Source organism: Thalia democratica, chromosome 2 (assembly GCF_965202585.1).
Source record: "Thalia democratica chromosome 2, ktThaDemo2.hap1.1, whole genome shotgun sequence".
Lineage (NCBI taxonomy): Eukaryota > Metazoa > Chordata > Thaliacea > Salpida > Salpidae > Thalia > Thalia democratica.
This window is the reverse complement of record NC_139166.1, coordinates 21,698,523-21,716,206: the sequence shown is the minus strand read 5'-3', so window position 1 is coordinate 21,716,206 and position 17,684 is coordinate 21,698,523. Positions and strand designations below refer to the sequence as shown.

General features: G+C 25.8%; 1 protein-coding gene across 1 annotated transcript; it reads left to right on the top strand.

The window, feature by feature from the left end:
* Window positions 1–4,082: 4,082 nt before the first annotated feature.
* On the top strand, window positions 4,083–12,225 carry LOC145829770 (putative aminopeptidase PLBD2). Its single transcript, XM_082937640.1, has 12 exons — window positions 4,083–4,267; window positions 4,613–4,740; window positions 5,020–5,135; window positions 5,271–5,368; window positions 8,386–8,615; window positions 8,780–8,871; window positions 9,000–9,163; window positions 9,420–9,518; window positions 9,731–9,802; window positions 10,124–10,264; window positions 10,977–11,126; window positions 11,933–12,225. Exons 2-12 carry the CDS (start codon window positions 4,659–4,661, stop codon window positions 12,081–12,083), a joined length of 1,395 nt encoding a protein of 464 aa, XP_082793766.1. The 5' UTR covers window positions 4,083–4,267; window positions 4,613–4,658; the 3' UTR covers window positions 12,084–12,225.
* The last annotated feature ends 5,459 nt before the right edge of the window (window positions 12,226–17,684 follow it).

Genomic DNA, 17,684 nt, shown 5'->3' with positions numbered 1-17,684 from the left:
AAACATATTAGCAAAACAACAGTTAAAAGTAAAACCAGTTTTATATAATGCGTATATATTAATCTTCATATCAATTTTCATCTAAACAGAAACATGAATTTAATTCAGGGTTTCCCAAAATAACTTTTATAAACGCCCTTAGGCAAAAGTTTAACAAATATCGATTTAATATGACAATTTGTTGAACAATAAAAATAAAGCGCCTAAAAAGTTTGGTCTAAGGACCTGGTGTACAAAGGAATACGGTTATCGAGTCGTACACTACATGTTTATAAAGTTCCTTACGAGCTATTACACGTAACTGTTTTTATCATTTAAGTATTTAAATTTTTAGTAATAGAACAATATATTCAATCGATATCGCCCCTTTACTAGTTAATTACCCATTTACTTTTTCATCGCCTTATTAAATAACGCCTTCTGATAATCAGCTTAAAACGCCACGAAAGGGGTGACAATAAGTTTACTGAACAACAAAAAAGTGCTTGAACGGTTTGGTCCAAGAACCTGATGCACAAAACAATCATTCGGTTATCGAATCACACACCAGTATACAGTTTAATGTTTGGTAAACCGTGACTTAAGTGATTGATCTTAATAAATCAGCTGGGTTTTTTCAAACAAGCAAACTAAAGTTTTTGTTTATGATTAGTATTTCAATCAGATGTACAAACAAGTCTGTGAAAATGGTTTAGTACAGGGTTTCCCAAAGTGAGCTAATTCAGAAGTGTAAGGGACCAAAGGAACTTACTTACCTTTAAAAGGAGCTTACTTATCTTTAAAAGGAACTTACTTATCTTAAATATTACTTAAGCTATAAAAATACTTATTTTCTTAAATAGTTACGTTAGTTTTTTAGCTTACAATTAGGCAGACTTCAGTGTTATTTTCAGCTTTTTCTTTCAGTAATCTGAAGTCCCATTGATATCTATAAACAATTTTTGTTAACTACTTTAGTCGTTTTTATTATAGAATCAAGATTCATAATCAACATTAAGTTATAAAGTGTTAATATTTTTGAGACAGTTAATTAAAAAGCTTTTTATCATATTTATCTATTTTAACAGAGCTTGCATTGACGAGGTCTTTGACCGAAACTTAGTTTGCATAATAAAGTCTTGAAAGAATAAATATATTTTTTCTCCTCTAGCAGTTGAGACTTCTTTATCTATTTTCTAATAAACAAAACATATAATACTTAACATATCTAAGTAAAAAAAAAATTTCAAACGTAGTTACTTACCTGCTTTCGCAAAAATTCGTCAAAACGATCACGGCCTGCTGCAGGAATCGCGTGGCAACGCCGTTTCTTATCCAATCGCGTTCGAGTATTTTCTCCGCGTTGCTCTTCATCAGCTTCAAGTGGAAATCGGTGAGCTTCCAAACTTCGCTCTCCTCTTGGAGTTGCTCCCTGCGACTGTCGCGATCTTTTTGCGTGTCGGCGACGTAGTGCAGCAGTTTGTGGAGTTTCGACTTCACTTCGGCGTACGGCGAGAAATCGTACACTTGGAAGTTTTTGCTGAAGTATTCCATTTTGTGTTAAAAGAAAAACCTGAATAAGAACAGTTTCACAAACAAACAAACAAGACGTCGCTTTCAAAAGCTTTTGATAACTTACAAAGCCTCAAAAGTAAAAAAAAAGAGTTACCATAGTAACAAGCGAACATTAACAAATTACGAAAGTGATTATAATAAAAAACGATGTACAGCAGTAGTTTTATAAAGATATTATTTCAGATAACACAACTTTAAAAAAGCTATCAGTTCAAATAGCTAAATATGTTTTAAAAATTTACAACAAGTTGTTATATAACTCGTATTCTACGTTTTGAATCTAACTTTATTAAAGAAATGTTATACTTTTATGAGTAGTAATTATTTTATAAACCATCGATAGTTATTTATCAAACTATATGTCAATTAGAAAATACTTTGACTTTTTTTAGAAATAAAAATATAAGCACTCAAGTATTTTGTGTTATAAGTTAATATTAAACTATGCACTTAGTTAATAAACTAATACGTTCTAATATTTGATTTAAAACCACTAGAAGCTGTTTTGCAAAGTATTTTAATCTTTTATTGTAACTAAATGTATGTTTTCTAAATTTCATAAACATCACATTTTGATACTATTTCAGACAATATAATGCTACAACAAAAGCATCTAAAGTATTTTTTTTTTTTAAATAATATAACCAGTATTTCAACAAAAGTTGAAAGTATAAATATCTTTTAAAATATCAGTCGAAAAAAATGATTACAAAACTCTTTTTATTGTTTAAAAAGCCTTTAAATAAAGGTTGTCTCATATAGAAATGAACGTTTTAAAGACGATCAATTTTCTCAAATTAAACAAGAAATTATAAAGCTTATTAAAAAAGTGCTATCATTATAAAACTAAAACTTCCATATATAACTAAATTAGTAAATATCTATCAAGCAAAAAATGTTGTTACTAAACTTATGTAAACATTTTTCTAAAAATATGAACTTTGTTTAGTCTTAGTAATTTTTCTTATTCACTAACGATCAATTTATAAAACAGTAATTTTTATACCGTTTTTACTTTTTAGAGAACCTTTACTACAAAAAACAAAAAAAAAACATCAAACGTATTCAAATAGAAATTTGTTGCTCGTCTTTTTCACTATAAGTTACTTGCTCTAAAAGTAAAAAGTGTATACTTAAAGCATTTATACAGTTATACAATATGCTAAAAATGTATACACTAATAGTTATACAAAGTAACTACCTGCCACGCTTTTTTACCTTATATAAAAAATTTAAGTATTACTAAATTTTACTATTGTTTTTAATAATTTAACAAAAGTATTTTTTAAATGACTTGAGTAGAAACAAGCGTAAAATTTTCTGTTTTGAAAAACTAAAACAAACAACTTTTCACTAAAATAAGTAAAAGCATTTTTTTAAATAAGTAAAGTACTAAAAGCAATTAACTACTGCAGTACGTTAGTATACTACGGTTTGTACAAAATTATAACTTTAATTTATACTTTGAACCTTAACTTTATGTCGAGTGCGTATTTTTAAAACAAATTAATCTGGTAAGCTATTTTTAAACAACATGCTATATTTAGCTGAATTAGCATTGCAACTTTAACATTTCAAATTGAAAGCTTTACTATAATTTATAAAATATAAACTGTAATTTGTAGTGAAATATTACTTAATATTTTTGAATTTAACTTTTTTTATAAATATTTTAATTAATATTTATTTGGAGGGTGAACACTTTAATAAAATAAACTTCAAGGTGTAGGTAGAACTCAAGTGGAGGATATGACGCAACTTTTTGTATCGCAACTTTTAAAAACAATACAGCCATATTTTCAAACTTTATTCACACGTTGCTAGAGCATATAGTGTTTGTTTTTAAACTTTGCAATTTTGGGCCTTTGTTTTTTTTTTGAATTTAGTTTTTGTTTTTTTTAAGTTGGTGATGTTACTTGTTTCAAAATCGTAACATTTTTATAATGAGTTTCTAATTGTTTCATAAAGCTTTAACTTTACAGCTTTTATATAAACATAGTATTTGTTCTTAAACCTTGGAATTGTTTGTCATTTTATTTTCGTTAAATTAAGTTTTAGGTTTTTTTAGTTTGTATTGGTGCTTTTTCAAAACTGTAAGATTTTCATAAAGAGTGTTTAATTAAATTAAAGCTTATGCTTCGTAGCTTTGTTATAAATATAGCATGTGGATACAGTATTTGTTCTTAAACTTTTGAGTTGTAGATCTTTCATTTTATTTAGTTTAGTTTTAAAGTTTTTAATTGATATCGGTACTTATTTCAAAACTGAGGCTTTTTCATTACAAGCTTCTAATTGTTAAAAAAGACTTAAAATTTACAGCTTTGTAAATTTTAAAAAAGCCTTTAAACTTTATCGTTTATAAGTTATCAGTTCATGTTTTCTAAAATTTAATTTGTCAGAATCAAATAAAAATAGAAAAGTAGAAAAAAATAAACAAAACACTTAACTTTCATGTGTTGTTTTAAAACGTTTAGAAAAGCATAAACTAAAAACTGTAATGTTTTATTAACAGAATGAATATACTAACTTGTTTAGTACTTTTTTTTTCAATTTTTACCATAGTTTATAGTAATGCAAAATGGACTACATATTTGTTCAAACATGATGTGCATCAAAACAAAATAACTCAATTCAAAACAACAAAACTGACAGATAATTTTGGCAAAACTGATATTTTAAGAGCTGCATTTAAAAACAGTATAAAAGAAAATGGGTTAGCTTTGTTAGATAACCTACGTATAACTTCTGTTAAGTTTTTTAGTTAAAACATTTGAAGATTTTTTAGTATGCAGAAAACGTTTTTATATACTATAGTTTTGGTATTTAAACTCAGTTTTCTTCATAACAATTATAAAACACATACAAATACTACAAAAATTGGTTTTCTTAAATAAATAATATAGAAGTCAAATAAAAAATTTAAAGTTTAAAGGACTTAAAATTTTACGAATTTGAGTAAAAACAAATATTACTTTAATTAAAAAAAGATTTTTGAAGACATTATAAGTAAGTATGAAAAATGTTAATACTTTAGTAAATTCTATTATACTTTACAAAGGTTTTCCTTTATTGACATTAAAACAAATTCAAAATTCAACAATTCAATGCAAGCCTATGTCGCTGGTTTCGCGGAAGGAATACTAACAAAAAACCTGATAAAACAAAAAATTGAAAACTCAAAATCAGGTTTCTATACTTTAATAAATGTAACAGATAACTTTTAATTTCTAACGATACTCAAAAACTTATAAACATGTTTTGAAAAACACCTAAATTTAAAAGTTTGTGTATGAAACAAAGCCTAAAGAGTTTTTTTAAAAGCTTGTCAATTTTTTCGTTTTAAACAAAACAAAAGTAGTTTTCCGGAACAGCCATACAAGCTGAAAAATTGTTAATTAAAAAGTTATTCTTGTTTAATTCTGTATAAGAATAAAACATTATTACTTACAAGGAACTAAAACACAGGTCACTGTCCCAAAGTTTCGAAAAACTGCCCTCGTCTCAAGAGGTTTTTCAGAGAAAACTTGGACTACATGTACAGTATGATCGATCAAAACCCAAAAAGTGACTACTGGCAACAAGTACATTAGTTAAAAAAATAATAATATTAAGTAGTAAATAATAAGTTTTCGACCCTGGGCATACCCATAAAAATAATTATTTTACTTGTGGTTTTTTACGATCAACATAACTGTGTAATTTTTTTAACTACCTAGGTCCGTCTCATATTGTTACAATTACAAGGTTTAGAAGACGGTTACAATGGAAAGGAAAATATAGACTTGAGCCTACGGATTGACCCGTACGGATTATTGTGAGTTTCGTAAATTTTGAAGGAATACAGGAAACTATTTAGAAATTTTCATCGTTTTCTACCATTAACAATTAAATATATAGTTTATGCACGAACTTCTTATTCGTTTAGTTATAATGATACATGTACAAAAAAGATGTGACTAGCTAAAGACAAGTTACAGATACAAATACTATGGCTTAATTCTTATAGTTAACTTATTTATCACGATAAGTAAGTTTATTCTTATGCCAGATAGTTTATTCAACAAGTTTATATAAAAACAAATGTATTTTTTGTTGTTTGATTCATCAAAAAAGTTAAAGATGACAATTAATATTTCAGATTAGTAATTTAAAAAACAGATGATCTCTTGCCATAAAACATACAGCCTTATTTTTCATTAAAAAATAAAAAAATTCATATAAGAATTTATAACACTTTTTACTTATCAGGATTTACTTTTAAGAAAAAGACATGTAATGTATTATGTTTTAAACATACTTTGACATTAAATAAATGTATACAAACCTCAACACTTAAATTTAATTTCTATAAAAATAAAAATAAATTTTGTTATATATTGCTTTTTCAATGTAAAATGTAATTATGATTAAGTTTTTCCATTAACATGCTTCTTTCTTAACGTTTTTATTTAGAAACAAAATAATTTTAACATACCTAATTGAAATGTTTTTAAAACAAATAAAACAGTTATTTATTTATCTAACATTTAGTACCTAATTTATTTTATATGAAATTTCCTGCTGGAATTATATTAAATAAAAAGTGGTATATTTTTTATTTTTTAAAGTTATGACATAATTAATTACTCATATAAACTTTAAAAAAACTTACATTTTTAATTATTACAAATAACGATAAACTTATCGTTTCCAGTAAAACCTATTATTAGTATTTAAAATATTTAATCTAAAAATAATTTAATCTAATCAATTTTTTTTTTCTGTTGGTTGTTAGGTTGTTGGTTACTCTTGTAAAAGGTAAAACAAATTATCATGCTTTATTTAGCTTAAAACACATTTAATATAATTTTAGCTGACAAAGTAATTTTATTTTGTTTTTTAAGCACTTTTAAACGTATAAAAGCTAATAACTATGAGAAAATTCTGCATAAAAACTTAAAAACTTTTTTAGTTTTCAAAAATAACAAAGTTAAATGCTTACTTGTACTTCTTCAAACTCATTGTTCTTTGAGAAAACAAAATTTTACCACACTAGTAACTTTTATTCTGATGATTAAAAAACGTTATTGAGTTTTCAAACAAAAACAAATTTTATATATAAAATTTTATGTAACTTGAAGAACAGAGTTGTTTTTTCTTAATAATCTGATTTTTTGTTTTTACGCAAAAAAATATAACTCATTTTTATGTTCTTTATTTACTTTATTGTTTAGAAGTAAAACACAACAGAGTATATAATTTAAGTTAAGAAACAACTTTTAACCACAAAAATAAGTACCAAATTTATATTGTAATCACATTTAGTGACTTTAAACAAGTTTAAACAATTTACTATCATGTTTCTTTTAAACAAGAAAACTGAATCTTTACTTGTAGTTGTTGAACTGCGAACAAGCTCTTTATATGAAACTGCTTCAATACAAATTTACTTAACAATTTTGCAAACACGTTTTAAAAGCTACTTTTTTATACTAATGAAGCACTTTTAAATAATCAATACTAGAAAAAACGTAGTAAACTTAGCACAAATAAAACATCTTTTATACCTATGTATTTACTTAAAGTTTGTTTTTTTTGCATACATGCTTTAGTTTAGAAAAATAGTTTAAAGTGTTTTCAAAAAAGTAATATGTCGTTTTGTGTGTGTAAAACTTTTTATACTTTTTCATGAAAATCTAAAAAGAAAAAAAACCTAAAGTATAGAATGTGATTATATATTGCATTAATGTATACTCAGCTTTGTTCATTATTGCTTAATATTTAGATATTAGTCTAAACGTTTTCACAAAAATTACATGTTATTGTGTGTAGAAACATTTTTGTACTTTTTCATGTAAAACTCCAAAATTAAAAAAAAAATAGACGGTTACCTAAAATATAGAATGTAATTAATTTACATTGATGTATACTCCGCTCTTATTATTAATGCTTGGATTTAGGTAAGAGTTAAAATACTTTCAAAAAAAACATATTATTATGTGTATAAGTTTTTTTATACTTTTTTATAAAAAACTTTCCAAAGTAAAAAAAATATAGACGATTACTTAAAATACTGAATATGATTAATTTGCATAAATATATACTTATCTTTATACTGTTTAATAAGCAATCATTAATAATTAAAATTTAAACTCTTTTTTTAATGCTCTGAATTTTTTGTTATTGATATTTTATTTCAACTCCATTATGCGATAGTTTTTCATACTCGTGTGTTGAAAAGTATTACTTTATATTCTGAGATAGTAGAACAAGTTTAAAACATTAACCTGTTACGATTTATTAAATATTTCAACTTAGTACGTTTTTACAGTATCATTATATTTTTTTTTCTCACAACACTTAATAAAAATACTAATAAATTCCAAAAAAACTTATATTACAAATATTGTAATCAAATCCTGTAACAAACAAAAAAAAACATCAAAACCTGTATCATAGTTTTTAATAAACTTTTATGCACGCAAAAGCCTTAAATTATTTTAGGCTCAAGTTTTATTAAAAGGTTAATAAAATAAACGAGATTTCACTTTAGTAACTTAACAAAGTTAATATTTTATCTGATTTTAAAACAAAAATAGTTTCTTCTGCAACTGCTAACATTTTTTATACTCAACGCAATTTAAATCTACATCAACCAACTCTCAAGCGATAACGGGTCCATTTAAATTGATAAAAGTTAAAGTAGTTAGTTAAGTGGATACAAATGTTAATAAAAAATCAATCAAACAAACAAAGTTTTATTTATAACATTTAGCAGTAAAATAATTTAAATAGAATTTAGAATTTTTCTTAAACTTTACTAAACGTGAGAGCAATTTAAACCAATCACAGCCAGCTTTCGAGCGATCACGAGGTAAAAGAAATACTGTTCGCCGTCAGCCCCGCAAATTTCAGGAGGTCTTCAGAAAACTCCCTCCCCACCAACCCACTCGAGTGCTCGGCCCTGGTCAAGCTTCTGCCAGATTTCACCGATTTACTGGTCGGTCACGCCACCTGGCGGCCCTACTCGACCATGCTGAAGATCATGAAGAAGTACCACTTTCATTTCACCAAACACGACGGTTTGTTTCTCCTTAATAAAAAAAGTTTCTAAGCGAGCTGGAAGGTTAGTAGTTTGTTTTGTGCATAAAAAAACTATTACTTACGATAAAATACAAAGGCGTATAGAGTTTTAGCATGGAATTTTTATGTATGAGTAGCATTACTTACAAAATCACGTTCACAGGTACTGAGTACGCAGGGAACAAAGTGGCTTACAACAGCGAGCCTGGGTATTTGTTTTCATCCAACGACTGGTACATCATGTCGTCCGGTCTGGTGAGAACGAGCATTTGTAACATAACTGCATGTTGGAACTGTTGCTTTTTCAAAACTCCTTAAACATTTGGCACTAGTTTTAAGAACCAGCTTTAGTTTCTGTAAACAAAAACTCGTGTTACCCGAAGGTGACCATGGAAACCACGATTGGAAACAGGAACGACGAAAGGGCGAAGAGTTTCGTGGGGGCCAGGGGGAGGTTGTTGGAGTGGGTGAGGAACCTGGTTGCCAACAGGATGGCGTCCAGCGGATCCGAGTGGTGCCAAGTGTTTCGGCGGCACAACAGCGGGACGTTTGAAATTTTATTTATTTTGATTTAATTTTTTTCATCCAGTTTTTGATTAACTTATATCTTAGAAACTATTTTATATAATGTTATTTATGTCTGCACAGAGAGCTGTACTATTAGGAGAAAATCAAAAACATTGCCCCGCGCATAGAACACTCTGTGTATTAATTAAATCTAAGTGCATTATTATTTGTTATTTGATTAACGTTTATTTCTAATGTGTATTTTTGAATTTATGAGCTGATTCTTGGTTAATTAGGTACAATAACCAATGGATGGTAATTGATTACAATAAGTTCGTTCCTGGGAGGAAACCTTCCATCAACGATGGACTGCTGTACGTTCTCGAGCAAATTCCGTGAGTTTACTTTTCAAAGTTCATACATATGTATAAGTTTCTAGTTGTGCTTTATTTGAAGAAACCACTCTTTTACTTAAATAATGACAATTAAGCTAATTTAAAGTTTTGTAAAGCTCATTATTCAATTCACAAATGTTGTTTAAAGACAGTTTGTTATTTGGTTTTATGTAAAGCAATCTATTTTAAACGCACTGTTTTAATGCTTTCAGAGGTCTTATACATTATAGAGATATGAGTGACAGACTTGTTGAAAAGAAATACTTTCCAAGTTACAACTATCCGTGAGTATTTTAAATTTCAAAGTAAACTTTATTCATAGCTTCAATATTTTTGCTTACTTTGTAGTTACTAAATTGCTAACATTAAAATTGTGCAAAGTTTCTGCTTTTAATTAAACAAGTTTTTTGTTAAAACTTAAATTAAAAACTTTTCAAAATTGTTGAATTTATTAGTACTTTACTTTATTTCGAAGTTTTTTTAAACTATAAAAAGCAGTTGAAATTATACTTAAACTTTTTTTTTGTTATATAAATATGTTGTAGCTTGTTTCTTTTTATACACTAGAAACAGTTTGAAAGTGCGTTCTCATTTATTTTAAACAGCTACTTTGAAAAAGTACAGCGCGAAGGAGGTTTCTTGGATAAAAACGGTAAATCAAGCTACGATTCAAAACCAAGGGCTAAAATATTTGCCCACTACCAGTCGAATGTGACAGATGTTAGAAAAATGTTCAAACTAATGAGGTAATGTAATATTTAGTGCTTTTATGTATATTAAGTATGTGTACTGTGTATACATTTTGCACTATTCAAAACAATGTTAATGAGTAGACTTAATATAAAAAATTACAATTGTTTTTTACAGAACTAACGATCTAGTTTTTGTTTGTCTTTTTTAAAACGTTGTATACAAGTGTATAGCATTGTGAACGACCTAACTAATTACAACTAAACAAAATAAAATATGTAGTTAGTAATAATAATTAGTTAGCAAAAACCGTACTTTAGTAAATAATGCTTATATTTTCTTAAATAACTACTTAAAAACTGTGTAATTAGGTACTACTTTGTTATTTAACGACGCTTTAAAGCATTACAAAAACAAAAATTAGCTTTTAAAAATGTTTCTTTACAAAATAAAGTTCACTAAAAGGAGAACTTAATACAATTTTAAGTCTAATATAAGTTTAGTTATAACAATAGTTTTTATTTGTATAACAATTGCATATAATGTTCTTTTGAAGCTTTATTTTTTTTGATCCTGTAATCGGTTTATAAACAAATTGTATTTATACTACACTCTACCATTGTTGTTCTCCAAAAAAACTTAAAGAAAAATGTTATTTAGAGGTCGTTTTGAAAAAAATCATCAATTTATTCATATTAATTATTAACTGATAGGCTAAAAAATTGATAAATTAATGAATTTTTGTACACCATTCAATTTTTTTTGCAGAAAGAACGACTACAAACACGACCCGCTGCAAGGTGGTTGGGCGAGCAACGCGATCGCTTCCAGGTACGATTTGAATGACGTGTACGGAGGACTGACGTCACAGCTCTTTGGCGCCACCGACGCCAAAGTGACCAGTTACAGCTTGCACAAGTTCGTTTGATAAGAATAACTAAAGTTGCTGTACTAGTTTAATATATATATTGGTATAAATATAATTGAGATGAAAAACTAACACTAAGAAGAATTTAGACTTTTGAAAGTAAATAAACTGGTTCTTAAAATAAATGAAAGTTCTTTGATTAAAAGGATTAATTTAGGTAAAAGTTAAAGGTAAATGTTTAAAAACTTTAAAAATTAGCACGTCGTAGAGTTGAATAAAAAAAAACTATTTTTAAGCATGCTGATGTTCTAAAAAAAACACTGAAGTTGTGATTTCATTATGTACAAATAGTAAAAAATATAAAAACTATAATTTAAACAATCTTCGAATAGACTTTATACTTTTTTTATTCTACTAGTATTTACGAATCGTAAAAAGATATGATAAACTGCAAAAATATTTCTTTCAGGCTGTAAAATAGATCGCTTTGGTATCAAATTCAAACAAGGTTGATAGCCTGTATATAAATAATTTTTTTATTTCTGGCCTAGGATTTAAACTAAAGAATTAGGACTATAAGATTAAAATAGTTATCAATAACAGTATAATCAGACTAAAAATTAAAAAAAATTAAAAAACTACTGAAGTGATTGTCGTACTCTGGTGACCTGTAGTATTTAAAAGTTTTAGCCGAGCAGACTTAAAAAACAAATATAAAATTAGAAAAAAAAATTACATTGTTTTCTTTTGTAATGTTTTATTTAGTTGAGCTAATGGTAAATCATAGCCTGATATTTTTTGTTCTAAGCGTTAGTAACAAAAACAAAACTTTTTAATCATAATGATTTTTCTTCAGCAACTTAAGCATGGTTGCCGAGTGCGGACCAACACACGACCAGGTACCACCTTTCAAATGGTCCGACCACAAAAACGCCCTGGACAAGCACGAGGGACAACCAGACGTTTTTGACTTCAAACCAATACTAGTCGAATGGTTGAATGATTAGGTTGATTCTGAATTCTAAATGGTGATAGACCTTTATCGCAAATAACTTATTCTTTAAGATTAGTCAGTTGTTTAAAAGTTCATTTGAAAAATGTTGTTATAAAATATTTTTTTTCTATCACTAAAATGTCACCAAATCTGTTGATACACATAAGTTTGTTTTGAATTGTATAAAGTTGGTTTCTTAAACGAATCTATCTTTAAAAGTTAAGCGTGTCACAAAGCTTAATTTTAATTGTTACAAAAAGAAAATTGTGTTTAGCATGAAAACTAATTGATTTTCTTCTGTTTTATTATTTTAAGTTTTGTGGTTATAGTGTTTATTTAAACCCTGATTTGAAATTAAACAATAAACATATTCATGTAAAAGTCTATGATTTGTTTATTTAATATGCATTTGAATCTTAAAAACGTTAAATACAGTAACAATAACTTGTTAAAATTGTTTTTTTACAAACTTCATGTTAGTCTTTTATTTTGTGTTCAACATTATTTTTTTTTAAAGATGATTAAAAAGGTTGTTAAAAAATTTGACAATTACTTAATAACTTTCACTTCAAATAACAATTTTTTTATGTTAAATAATTTTAAAATAAATGAGTCATAACTTTAATTTTCAAAAAAACAATTAGAAAAAAGTATGTTTACAATTTGGTATAGCCGCTTAAAATTTCTTGTATAAGTTATTATATTAAAAGCAATTAAAAAAAAAATCAGACTGACAAATAAAACTTCATATTTTATTTAATGCTTTATCCTAAATAACAACTATTATTATTACAAGTTCCTAATTAGTGATCAAAAGCATGACAAGTTTCAAATGTTACAAAAATAATTTATAAAATACAAACGGTTAGTTTTTTAGTAAGACAGTGTTTCGGCAAAATGTAGTTTTACAATATTAAAAAAAAAGTTCTACTTTAAATTTCTAAAATAATTTAACAATTGTAAGTGTATGTGAACTTTGAGCGTATAGTATTGACGAAGTATTTGGAAAACAGAATAAGTTTAAAATTCTTCTAGACATAACAAATTAGTAAACTTTATACTAAAAAAAACAAATCACATTTGTCAGTAAAGTTGATGTCTCGATGAAATTTAAGCTTTTTGTTCAACTTTTAATACAACAGATACGTTTTATTATTATTCTAATATTTGAGTACTGCATCGTAAACTATTTCCTGGTAGACTTTTAAACTTAAAAGCTTCTTTAGTTTGTTCAAATGATTTTGCAAAGACAAAATATACAGGTTATACCTACATTTACCGAAAAATTCAGTTAGAATAACATATCAGTTGTATTAAGCAAGGTTTATTTGTATTGAAACTTATTAAGTAAGTTTAAGTAGCAGTTTTAAAACCAAGACATATTAAGAATTATAAATAATCTTTAAAAAAGTTTTGAAACTAATATAAAAGAGGTAAATTTACCAGAAACCTAAAATCGACCGCCGCGTGATGCTTGTGGTGAAAGTTTTCAGGCGCAATCAGCAAGAAGGGTTTGTGTATTGGTCGCTGTTTTTACAGTATCTCTTTGAAAATATGTTTAATGTTATATATTTACTTAGCCAATAAAGTTACAATTTTTTAAACAAAAATTAGTGTTTTAAAAAATATTCTTTTATTACTTTATAACTTCTGATATGTTATTTTAAACTAAATTTAATAAATATAGCAATTACTTTTTAAACTAAATGTTTTGCTAATTCATCCTTTTTTCAAGTACTTTGTTTTGAAGTTAAACAAAACACAGTTCTTACAACTACATAATGCACTTTAAAAAATAAATTCATAATTGTTACAAAGTGAAACTTTTTACCTTGTCTCACAACAATAAAACACTAACTACAACATTTTTTGTGTTATTTAATTAGCTAGTAAAATAAGCAATGTTTGTTATCCATGCAGTTTACTTTAATATTATTAACTCATTTGATAAACAATTCATAATACTAATCTAGTAAATATTTAAAAGTATGATACAAGAATCAATAAGAATTTCCTTTATAAATACTTTTTTATTCTTATGAATAGACAGTCAAGTACAGTAAGGGCAATAATATGGAACGCACTTTAATAGATACGCACTAAGTATTGAAAATAAGATGAATTTTTTTTTTTAATTTTTGATGTTTTATTAGATAAATTAATTAAATGAACGCAAAAACGATTTTAAAATATTTTATGATAACATAAAGCTGTTATTTTTTAAATAACTTAAACAATAAACTAAGCGTGTAAAACTTTTGTTAACATAATAAAAAATTAGCTATTTTTCAATTTAAAAAAAACTAAATCTTGTCTAAAGCTGTAAGGTACACGTTTAACGTAACGTACGTTTTTTTGTAAAATAAAGTTTGTTTACCTATTTAAAAGTTTTTCAGAAATTTTACATTCAAAAACAATGTTCACAAAGTTTTAACAAAAGCAGACAAAATCATTTTTTTGGTTTCCCAAAACTTTCTGCTGTTTTATAAATTAATTCCGATCAAATGCAAATAAATAGTAACAAATACTGACACTTGATTGAGTTAAGTAACCAAAAGTTGCTTAAATTCATGTTTAATCAGTATGAACTTTGTTACGATTTATAAACCTAATTGAAGTGTCTGTTATTTGTAGATTTTTTTAAATTTTAATTAGTATGATGTTTATCATAATATTAGATCGTATGATAGATTTATAAATGATTTTATTTAGTATATCCAATTTTTGTTTTTAACTATAAGAATTTAATAATATTGTTTATTACACAAACTTTTCAAACTCGTTTTTTCATTAGTATAAATTAAACTAATTATCTTAAAAGCTGTTTCTTCTATTTAAAGCTCTTTATTCAAAAAGTCTTGAGATTTATAGTGTTTAAAGTAACTAAATAGGCTACTTTTTTACTATATCATTGTGGTTATTTATACTAAGATGTTTTAACAACTTAACAAAAATTTTACAAGACAAATTTAGATAGCAAGGTAAAATGCAGGTTTGTTATTTCGAGTTAATGTCAAAAAATAGAAAAAATTTGAAAGTTTTTAATAAGTATTTATTTTAAAAGGTAATTTATTTAAATCATCAATATTTTGTGTTACTAAAACCAACAATTTTTAAGTTTATACAGTTGCGATTTAAAACAAGTTCTCATATTTTTAGAAGCTTAAATCATTTCGCAGTTTGATATATAAAAGTTTAATTTCAGAACAATTTTTTCTATTTTTATCAAAAATTTTTGTTTGCATCTTCTAGTATAAATAAACTAAATAAAAAAACATGCCTGTAAAGTTCGATTGAACTAAGTAGCTAAAGTTAAACGAAATTTTATTTAAAAAGCTACAAAAAAAAACTACACTCACCTTTTGTTTTGGAAAAATGTGCACGAGATAATTAGAATTGTATATAAATTTTAATGTGAAGTATTATAATATAGCTTATTATCAGTGAAAATAAAATTTAAAAACAATTTATAGGCTTTAAAGTTTTTTGTTGCAATTTTCAAAAGAACTATACTGTTTTAAAAAATATTTTGGTGATTTTAAACTTTTACAAGATCTAAAAAAACTTTTTTTACTAATTAAATACTAGAAACTAATTAAACAAAAGGTTTTAGGAATATTTGATTGACAATAAACAATACTTTAGCTGCAACGAGAAACTATTTCATTTATTTTTAAGTAAAATTTCTTTATAGTAGTAGACTGAATATAGTAAAATTTTAATAATTTAAAAATCAGACTTGTTTTCAATTTTACTAAATAAATAAAATGACTCAAACTCTTTCTTTTCCAATATATTTCATCAATTTTCGTCAGAGAAAATACAATTGAAACAATAAACTAAGATAAAACACAAACAATATATATTACACAACATAGTAAATAATCAATTAAATAATTTCAAGCGTAATCAACATAAGTAAAATTTAAATAAGAATGGGTTCAATAAAACTCTACGTGTTAATTTATAAAAGTTAAGCGTTTATTTAAAAAAACATTTCACTAAACTGAAGTAGTTCCATTTAGTACCTATTGTCTACATATTTGATAAAATTACCAAAAGGGGGACAAAACTTCTATGAAAATATAGTTGCTAAAAGATAAAGTCTTTAAATAAAAAGTTATTAGGTTTGTTTATAATTTTATGCTAGTACATATGTGTTTCATATTTTTTAACATTTAGTTTCATAAACCTTTATAGGTAAGCGAGAGATTACTTTTTTGTGTTTAATTTAAATCTGTTCCCTGGTACTGGTTTTTAGCGAATTTTTAAATGTTTATTAACACTTCTAAAATGGTTGTTTTATCATTTGGTTTGTAAACAAAACAATTGTTGTCTCTTATTGCTTATACTTTAATACAGAGGCAGTCACAATTAAAACCAAGTAAGTTGTTATGTTTGAATATTGTTATGAAAGTATTCTGTAAGATTGGAAAAAATTTTGTAAAAGGTTGTTTAAAAATTGTTTAATTTTATGTGACTTTTAGTGACTTTTAAATTAATGTAAATTTCAGAACTATATCCACTGTGCTCCTGGTCTTCAATGAGGAAAATCATCAAAAACCAAATGACACCCACAGTTCCAGTGGAATGATTCTCTTTTCAAACTTACAATGTTAGTACATTTGCTCTTGTATTCACTAGTTTAAGTTCCAAATTTAACATTAAAATAAAACACAACATTCCTAACTTTAATTAGAGTTACTAATATGAAGTATATTATTATAGTTTCCTTAAGAAACAAAAGATACAAAATACAATTAAAGCAGGGTGGCCAAAAAATCTGAAATCCTTGAAAAACCTGTAGTTTGACATTTTAGGCAAATTTGACTATAAAACCTGTACTTTGTGAAATATAAAATAAAAAATTGAATTAATATTTCTAAAGAACCTGGAATTTAGAACTACGTTAACATGTGAATTAAAAAAATTTGGTTGAGATGTGAAACACCTATCATATAATCTTTTTCATTTAAAACTATAAACAGGTTTTACAATATTTTCTACTCAATGTTGTTAAAGTATTTTAGTCAGTATTTTTAATATGAATTTAATAATATACCTAAAATTGACAATTGAATTGTATCTATAAACCTGGAAGAAATTTACAACAAACCAGTGGCCACACTGTTAAATTAAGCTGATCATTTTCAATAAATGCAGTATAAATTTCTGTAATAATAACGCACAGTTTTAAATATGAATAAAATGTTAATACTAATTGAGTCTGCTTCAAAATTATTTGATCCAGTCTCCCAGTTTATGTGCAATTTTTAAACTTACTCTTGAAGTTTTCAGTTCAGAAGAAGTTCTATTCATCAAAGTTTTTAACTTAAAAAAATAAGGGCATAGGGGGGAAAATTGAATTTTCCATAATTCCAATATAAATTCAAAGTTTTAATGTAGGAGTGACACATTAAATTTTCTTTTGAACTCTTTGTTCAAATGTCTTATGCAGAATTGCCACCCAGCTAAGTAAACTTTAGATTGTTTAATTTTCTTTTTCAAAACTTAGCTAGTTTGTACACTATTCTAAAATCTCAAGAATTTTAAAATATTCTTTCTTAAATGAATCTTTCTTAATGTCCTGTTTATAATTTTCGAGTATTTGAGC

What these genes read in the sequence shown, in the direction of transcription:
- LOC145829770 (XM_082937640.1), top strand. Translation starts at nt 4,659, where the DNA reads ATGCAAGCCTATGTCGCTGGTTTCGCGGAAGGAATACTAACAAAAAAC. An exon ending in ACATCATGTCGTCCGGTCTG is followed by an intron (nt 8,872 to 8,999) that starts GTGAGAACGAGC and finishes TGTTACCCGAAG; the next exon opens with GTGACCATGGAAACCACGAT. An exon ending in AAAATGTTCAAACTAATGAG is followed by an intron (nt 10,265 to 10,976) that starts GTAATGTAATAT and finishes TTTTTTTTGCAG; the next exon opens with AAAGAACGACTACAAACACG.